Source organism: Salmo trutta, unplaced genomic scaffold (genome assembly GCF_901001165.1).
Source record: "Salmo trutta unplaced genomic scaffold, fSalTru1.1, whole genome shotgun sequence".
Lineage (NCBI taxonomy): Eukaryota > Metazoa > Chordata > Actinopteri > Salmoniformes > Salmonidae > Salmo > Salmo trutta.
In genome coordinates, this window is record NW_021822211.1 from 413,854 (window position 1) to 423,142 (window position 9,289).

Below are 9,289 nucleotides of genomic sequence, written 5' to 3' on the forward strand. Positions count from 1 at the left end.
GCCTTGACATCTGATTGTTTCAACAGTAGTGCATCAGAGTGAACAGCATCGACACTGAAACACAGTTTCTATCTTTAAAGTGACAGTTCCCCTTGATGAGGTGCCACAAACATCTGGCTAACTTTTTAAGTCAAAAATCTCTTTAAGGCAGAAAGTCATGTATAATATACAATTAAAGAGTAACGGAGTGTGTATAAAATGCATAAATATACCCCCCTCCACAGAGTCCTTCTGCAGAGAAAGCACAGGTACACCTGTACCCTCTGGACCTAAATGACCTTGTGTACATCTGTACCTACTATTATGGCTGAGGGGGAAAGTGGGAGGGGCATGCATGCCTGTGGGAACCTGCTCAGGTAGATACTGAGGTAGAGTGGACTACAACCTAGTACAAGTGTTATGGCTGACGGGAAGAGTGTGTGTCTGCAAGCAGGCGTGTGTGTCAGCGTCTGCAGGTGGGCTGGCTGTATGACCGGCTGTTGACAGACTGCCTCATTCTCCACATGGGAGGAAAGGTTATTGTGTGTGTGTTCATTTTCTGTATGGTTGAAATTATCTTGCACACATACCATGTCGGTTGACTTAACTCCGCCCTGTGAGGTCATGACTGTGACGTCTCATAACTTTGTCCTCTCTTCCTGTGTCCAGTAGTATAAACAATCAGGCCAAGAACTCCATGGTTAATACTGGGCACAGAAAAAGAGTACAATCTGAGAGGAAATGCAAGAGTGATTACTCTGCCCAAAAATACAGCATGACACAGACTGGGGATTTTTTATATGGTGGTCAATGAGTGAGGCTTATTTGACCTATTATACATTTTGTAATATTTAGGTTATTACAAGTGTACTGATAAGTGGACACACATGGCATCTCTGAGAAGTCAGTTATATCAGAGTTGTTCACGTGCAAACCTGCCCTCATTGGCTCAAGAGTTCCCACCTCTGCAGAAACATATTCATGTAGTTACACCATTGGGGCCCCCTCTTGTCAGTATATACAGTGGGGGGAAAAAAGTATTTAGTCAGCCACCAATTGTGCAAGTTCTCCCACTTAAAAAGATGAGAGAGGCCTGTAATTTTCATCATAGGTACATGTCAACTATGACAGACAAAATGAGAAAAAAAATCCAGAAAATCACATTGTAGGATTTTTAATGAATTTATTTGCAAATTATGGTGGAAAATAAGTATTTGGTCACCTACAAAGAAGCAAAATTTCTGGCTCTCACAGACCTGTAACTTCTTCTTTAAGAGGCTCCTCTGTCCTCCACTCGTTACCTGTATTAATGGCACCTGTTTGAACTTGTTATCAGTATAAAAGACACCTGTCCACAACCTCAAACAGTCACACTCCAAACTCCACTATGGCCAAGACCAAAGAGCTGTCAAAGGACACCAGAAACAAAATTGTAGACCTGCACCAGGCTGGGAAGACTGAATCTGCAATAGGTAAGCAGCTTGGTTTGAAGAAATCAACTGGGAGCAATGATTAAGAAATGGAAGACATACAAGACCACTGATAATCTCCCTCGATCTGGGGCTCCACGCAAGATCTCACCCCGTGGGGTCAAAATTATCACAAGAACGGTGAGCAAAAATCCCAGAACCACACGGGGGGGACCTAGTGAATGACCTGCAGAGAGCTGGGACCAAAGTAACAAAGCCTACCATCAGTAACACTACGCCGCCAGGGACTCAAATCCTGCAGTGCCAGACGTGTCCCCCTGCTTAAGCCAGTACATGTCCAGGCCCGTCTGAAGTTTGCTAGAGAGCATTTGGATGATCCAGAAGAGGATTGGGAGAATGTCATATGGTCAGATGAAACCAAAATAGAACTTTTTGGTAAAAACTCAACTCGTCGTGTTTGGAGGACAAAGAATGCTGAGTTGCATCCAAAGAACACCATACCTACTGTGAAGCATGAGGGTGGAAACATCATGCTTTGTGGCTGTTTTTCTGCAAAGGGACCAGGACGACTGATCCGTGTAAAGGAAAGAATGAATGGGGCCATGTATCGTGAGATTTTGAGTGAAAACCTCCTTCCTTCAGCAAGGGCATTGAAGATGAAACATGGCTGGGTCTTTCAGCATGACAATGATCCCAAACACACCGCCCGGGCAACAAAGGAGTGGCTTCGTAAGAAGCATTTCAAGGTCCTGGAGTGGCCTAGCCAGTCTCCAGATCTCAACCCCATAGAAAATCTTTGGAGGGAGTTGAAAGTCAGTGTTGCCCAGCGACAGCCCCAAAACATCACTGCTCTAGAGGAGATCTGCATGGCGGAATGGGCCAAAATACCAGCAACAGTGTGTGAAAACCTTGTGAAGACTTACAGAAAACGTTTGACCTGTGTCATTGCCAACAAAGGGTATATAACAAAGTATTGAGATAGACTTTTGTTATTGACCAAATACTTATTTTCCACCATAATTTGCAAATAAATTCATAAAAAATCCTACAATGTAATTTTCTGGATTTTTTTTCTCATTTTGTCTGTCATCGTTGAAGTGTACCTATGATGAAAATTACAGGCCTCTATCATCTTTTTAAGTGGGAGAACTTGCACAATTGGTGGCTGACTAAATACTATTTTCCCCCACTGTAGATGCTCTGTTTACAATGTGGCCAATAACTCCATGTGGAGTTTGATAAGTAATTTCAAGGCAACACACATATGTTTGTATGCCATTTAACAGATGCTTTTATCTAAAGCAACTCAGTCACGCATGCATACAGTGAGGGGAAAAAGTATTTGATCCCCTGCTGATTTTGTACGTTTGCCCACTGATGAAGAAAGGATCAGTCTATAATTTTAATGGTAGGTTTATTTGAACAGTGAGAGACAGAATAACAACAAAAATATCCAGAAAAACGCATGTCAAAAATGTTATAAATTGATTTGCATTTTAATGAGGGAAATAAGTATTTCACCCCCTCTCAATCAGAAAGATTTCTGGCTCCCAGGTGTCTTTTATACAGGTAACGAGCTGAGATTAGGAGCACACTCTTAAAGGGAGTGCTCCTAATCTCAGTTTGTTACCTGTATAAAAGACACCTGTCCACAGAAGCAATCAATCAATCAGATTCCAAACTCTCCACCATGGCCAAGACCAAAGAGCTCTCCAAGGATGTCAGGGACAAGATTGTAGACCTACACAAGGCTGGAATGGGCTACAAGACCATCGCCAAGCAGCTTGGTGAGAAGGTGACAACAGTTTGTGCGATTATTCGCAAATGGAAGAAACACAAAAGAACTGTCAATCTCCCTCGGCCTGGGGCTCCATGCAAGATCTCACCTCGTGGGGTTGCAATGATCATGAGAACAGTGAGGAATCAGCCCAGAACTACACGGGAGGATCTTGTCAATGATCTCAAGGCAGCTGGGACCATTGTCACCAAGAAAACAATTGGTAACGCACTACGCCGTGAAGGACTGAAATCCTGCAGCGCCCGCAAGGTCCCCCTGCTCAAGAATACATATACATGCCCATCTGAAGTTTGCCAATGAACATCTGAATGATTCAGAGGACAACTGGTGAAAGTGTTGTGGTTAGATGAGACCAAAATGTAGCTCTGGCATCAACTCAACTCGACGTGTTTGGAGGAGGAGGAATGCTGCCTATGACCCCAAGAACACCATCTCCACCGTCAAACATGGAGGTGGAAACATTATGCTTTGGGGGTATTTTTCTGCTAAGGGGACAGGACAACTTCACCACATCAAAGGGACGATGGACGGGGCCATGTACTGTCAAATCTTGGGTGAGAACCTCCTTCCCTCAGTCAGGGCATTGAAAATGGGTCGTGGATGGGTATTCCAGCATGACAATGACCCAAAACACACGGCCAAGGCAACAAAGGAGTGGCTCAAGAAGAAGCACATTAAGGTCCCGGAGTGGCCTAAGCCAGTCTCCAGACCTTAATCCCATAGAAAATCTGTGGAGGGAGCTGAAGGTTCGAGTTGCCAAACGTCAGCCTCGAAACCTTAATGACTTGGAGAAGATCTGCAAAGAGGAGTGGGACAAAATCCCTCCTGAGATGTGTGCAAACCTGGTGGCCAACTACAAGAAACGTCTGACCTCTGTGATTTCCAACAAGGGTTTTGCCACCAAGTACTAAGTCATGTTTTGCAGAGGGGTCAAATACTTATTTCCCTCATTAAAATGGAAATCGTTTTATAACATTTTTGACATGCTTTTTTCTGGATTTTTTTGTTGTTATTCTGTCTCTCACTGTTCAAATAAACCTACTATTAAAATTATAGACTGATCATTTCTTTGTAAGTGGGCAAATGTACAAAATCAGCAGGGGATCAAATACTTTTTTCCCCCCACTGTACATTTTACATATGGCTGGTCCTGGGAATCAAACCCAGTACCCAAGCATCAGAAGCACCATGCTCTACCAACTGAGCCACGAAGGACACATGCAGGGTGTGTGTGTGTGGTCGTCAGTGTTTCCCCCGGCCCTGTCCAGCGCTGTGGGGTCTGAGGTGGTAGGAGTACTGGCTGGCCTGCCCCATTGCATCACACAGGTGCACACACTCCACACTGCTCACTGCAAAAACACATAACATGCTAACAGAGGAAACTGATTTTGTACAGTTCATCCACATCACTCTATTCCCATAATCAAATCAAATTTTATTGGTCACTTACACATGGTTAGCAGATGTTAATGCGAGTGTAGAGAAATGCTTGTGTTTCTAGTTCCGACAGTGCAGCAATAACTAACATGTAATCTAACAATTCCACAACAACTACCTGCTACACACAAATCTAAGTAAAGGAATGGAATAAGAATATGTACATATAAATATATGGATGAGCAATGACACAGTGGCATAGGCAAGATGCAATAGATGGTATAAAACACAATATATACACTACCGTTCAAAAGTTTGGGGTCACTTAGAAATGTCCTTGTTTTTGAAAGAAAAGCAATTTTTTGGTCCATTAAAATAACATCAAATTTATCAGAAATACAGTGTAGACATTGTTAATGTTGTAATTGACTATTGTAGCTGGAAAGGGCTTATTTGTTATGGAATATCTACATAGGTGTACAGAGGCCCATTATCAGCAACCATAACTCCTGTGTTCCAATGGCACGTTGTGTTAGCTAATCCAAGTTGATTGTTTTAAAAGGCTAATTGATCATTAGAAAACCCTTTTGCAATTATGTTAGCACAGCTGAAAACTGTTGTCCTGATTAAAGAAGCAATACAACTGGCCTTTAGACTTGTTGAGTATCTGGAGCATCAGCATTTGTGGGTTTGATTACAGGCTCAAAATGGCCAGAAACAAAGAACTTTCTTCTGAAACTCATCAGTCTATTCTTGTTCTGAGAAATGAAGGCTATTCCATGTGAGAAATTGCCAATACACTGAAGATCTGGTACAGCGCTGTGTACTACTCCCTTTACAGAACAGCGCAAACTGGCTCTAACCAGAAAAGAAAGAGGAGTGGGAGGCCCCGGTACACAACTGAGCAAGAGGACAAGTACATTAGAGTGTCTAGTTTGAGAAACAAACGCCTCACAAGTCCTCAACTGGCAGCTTCATTAAATAGTACCTGCAAAACACCAGTCTCAACGTCAACAGTGAAGAGGCGACTCCGGGATGCTGGCCTTCTAGGCAGAGTTCAGTGTCTGTGTTCTTTTGCCCATCTTAATCTTTTATTTTTATTGGCCAGTCTGAGATATGGCTTTTTCTTTGCAACTCTGCCTAGAAGGCCAGCATCCCGGAGTTGCCTCTTTACTGTTGACGTTGAGACTGATGTTTTGCGGATACTATTTAATGAAGCTGAGCTTTTCTTTCAAAAAGAAGGACATTTCTAAATGACCCCAGACTTTTGAACAGTAGTGTACATATGAGATGAGTGATGCAAGATATGTAAAGATTATTAAAGTGGCATTATTAAAGTGACTAGTGTGTGTGTGTGTGTGTGTGTGTGTGTGTGTGTGTGTGTGTGTGTGTGTGTGTGTGTGTGTGTGTGTGTGTGTGTGTGTGTGTGTGTGTGTGTGTGTGTGTGTGTGTGTGTGTGTGTGAGATAGTACTCACGCTGGCTGTGTGTGCGTAGTGACAGGTCCAGCAGTATCTGAGACTGAGAACCCCCAAGAGAGCGCCCCCTTCGGGCCACAGAACCTCCTACAAGACAATAAACACACATCATCTCCATACATATATACACACACACACACACACACACACACACACACACACACACACACACACACACACATACAGTCATTATACACAGAAACATCTGGAGAGCCTACTGCAAGACAAAAAAATAGCATCATTGTAAGTCTGAAATATACAAATTGGCCAGGGCTGCTATGGTGAATGGTGAATCGGTACACACACAATCCTTCTGGAAAGACCAAGGTAAAATAGGGCATTTGCAATCCATCTCATTTAGGTTTCATTCATGCATCTAACTGTAACTGCTAAACTGAGGTAAGCTGTATAAGTGAGATCAGGGAGAGTCCTTTGTTTTAGGAGCCTGACTGGTAACCTGCCTGTCAGGTTGGGTGTGTGGCTGTCTTCGTTCTCAAAGGGAGTATCATTTAAATCCTTTTCTCCTCCTGGTTGAACTGTAAAAAGCAAGGCTCCATAGCTCAGTGGTTAGAGCACTGGTCTCGTAAACCAGGGGTCGCGAGTTCAAATCCCAGGGCTGCTATGGTGAATCGGTACACACACAATCCTTCTGGAAAGACCAAGGTAAAATAGGGCATTTGCAATCCATCTCATTTAGGTTTCATTCATGCATCTAACTGTAACTGGTAAGCTGTATAAGGGAGAGTCCTTTGTTTTAGGAGCCTGACTGGTAACCTGCCTGACTGGTAACCTGCCTGTCAGGTTGGGTGTGTGGCTGTCTTCGTTCTCAAAAGGGAGTATCATTTAAATCCTTTTCTCCTCCTGGTTGAACTGTAAAAAGCAAGGCTCCATAGCTCAGTGGTTAGAGCACTGGTCTCGTAAACCAGGGGTCGCGAGTTCAAATCCCGCTGGGGCCTGCAAGTGACAACAATTTTTGTCAACACTACACCTGTACCACCAAACAATGTATGGTGAAAGGAATGAAGTAACGACTTGGAAATGTCAACCTGTAAGAAGATTGAACCTGAACAAAAGAAATAGGGAAAACACCAACGGTATGCGATACCTCTGTACACACACAGGTGAATGTGGTTGACTGGTTTGTATGTCTGACAGAGAGACAATGGGTTTCGTGAGTGTGTGTGTGTGTTCAGCAGACAGCTCCACGCTGTTGTCTGACATTCCCCCTGACAGCTCTGAACTTTTCACAGCAGCAGTCGACAGGACAGTGGACAGGACTGTCAGTGTGTGTATGTGTGAAAGGGGTTGGGCTACCACGTCAGGCCAGGAAAGGTAGGGGGTCTATCTGGCTGTATCGGTGTGTATGTTTGTGTGTGTGTGACGGTGTGTATGCCTGTGTGTGTTGGCACTAGTAGGTGTCTGCCCATTCTCCCATCATCACCTGGTCATGTGTGCTGAAGGTCAGGTGTGTCTACGGGCCGAACCCATACCAGAAGTTATTACAACACACAACCCACACACATCTCTATATGATTATACAACTATGTATTCACAGCTGAGAGTGTGATTGCATGTGTATATTAACATCATAAGGTAAATAGTTATTGCTAACTCTCTGCATTGATGCTACTCTGATTCTGTTTTAACATAACATCACATTCCAAACCAAACAGCGTCGTACCATCACCTCAGGAAACAACCGTTTTCCTTCATCGAGAAACTGTACATTTCTTAGATGGAGGTCTGCTAATATCTTCAGCGGACTGTACGCCTCCCTATACTAATTCTATACAGATATGAATATCTTCAGCGGACTGTACGCCTCCCTATACTAATTCTATACAGATATGAATATCTTCAGCGGACTGTACGCCTCCCTATACTAATTCTATACAGATATGAATATCTTCAGCGGACTGTACACCTCCCTATACTAATTCCATGTTGGAGTTTGATCTGCAGCTCGGCAGTAATGCACCCATTCAACAGTAGGCGACTAGGCACTGTTAAGAATTGGTTTATTTCTAAATGTTAACAGTTCAGAGTTGAAACAAATTAAAGACAGAATCAAACATTCTGGACAGAACGCCAGGCTTTACCATAGATGCTTTGCAGCACTGAGCTCTTGGCTGCTGTCTTGGTGGGTGGAACTCTGGCCTCAGGCTTGGTCCTAATAGGGGTGTGACCAGGGAAAGCCGCCCTATCCCAGAGCAGCTGGATCAGGAGGGAGGCGACCTCAGGTGGCTCCACTCCTTTCCCAGCACCAAAAGCCTCCCTCAATCTGCCTCGCACATGGAACCTACACACAAACACACCCAGAACACGGTACATTAGAGAGGCTTTCATTTGTCCAACCTATTCGGTTTGTATATTACACAGCACATGACATTTGGACATTATTCAGTTCACTGAAAAATGTTACAGGCATCCCTGGAAAAGCTGGTTTAAGAGGGGTGACAAATAATAATTCAATGTCCAACCTCAGGGGTTCCACAAGGCTCAATTCTGGGTCCGCTACTCTTCAGCATCAATACATAACACTTCCTCTAGGGGAACTAAACCCAGCCATGGCATACTTCAAGAGCTTAGTAGAAAAAGCTTATTACTTGTATACTACAATTAAATCAGTGCACGCATCTGCACGCACACACATCTACTGGCGGCTGGGAACAGAGGGCTTTCCAATGTGGGGTAGTAGATCCTGAATGAGAGGCTGCTGGTAGCTATTAGAATGGCACGCCTGAACTTTTAGCCTCTCGTTAAAACACTGAGAGGGCTCCAGATTATACCCCCTGTCTCCCCCACCTCCCCCCTCTCTCCCCCGTCATGGAGGTGTTGATGGTAGGAGGGCAGGCAGCCAGACCACAGAGAGCGAGAGGGGGTTGTGTGTAAGTTGGTGTGTGTGTGTGTGTGGAGGGAAGACATGTGGGCACCACATGGCACTGCCACACTCTCATGGTATGAGAGAACGCTACTGTGGAGCACAGTATACCCCTCCTCCTTTCAACCATACACACACTTCCTCCAGGCTGTTTGGGAAGCCATCTCAGAGCCAACCTTGGTCCAGAGAGAAACTACCTGAGCCCCTCTGCTTTGGTAAAGGGGCCACAGGCTCTATTCCATGGCAGTACCCCCAGTACTGGCTCAGCTTGGAGAGGGAATGGGAAGAATGAAAAGCAGGCTTCAACCTTACCTCCTCCAGGCTCGTTGGATAGTGCAGGCAGCCTGG

At 44.3% G+C, this 9,289-nt stretch overlaps 1 protein-coding gene and 1 non-coding gene across 2 annotated transcripts in view; one reads left to right on the forward strand and one right to left on the reverse strand.

The window, feature by feature from the left end:
- The first annotated feature begins 6,943 nt into the window (after positions 1–6,943).
- On the forward strand, positions 6,944–7,016 carry trnat-cgu (transfer RNA threonine (anticodon CGU)). Its single transcript has one exon. It is a non-coding gene; the product is annotated as a tRNA-Thr (tRNA).
- Positions 7,017–8,061: 1,045 nt separating this feature from the next.
- The window catches only part of LOC115180997 (inversin-like), a 1,515-nt gene continuing 287 nt past the window's right edge, over positions 8,062–9,289 (reverse strand). The window contains exons 1-2 of the mRNA XM_029743107.1: positions 9,254–9,289; positions 8,062–8,359 (exon numbers count right to left, since the gene is read on the reverse strand). The exon at positions 9,254–9,289 is cut by the window's right edge and continues 287 nt beyond it. Of these exons, the coding sequence (XP_029598967.1) occupies positions 8,128–8,359; positions 9,254–9,289 (268 nt within the window). The 3' untranslated portion in view covers positions 8,062–8,127. The remainder of the gene's footprint in view (positions 8,360–9,253) is intronic.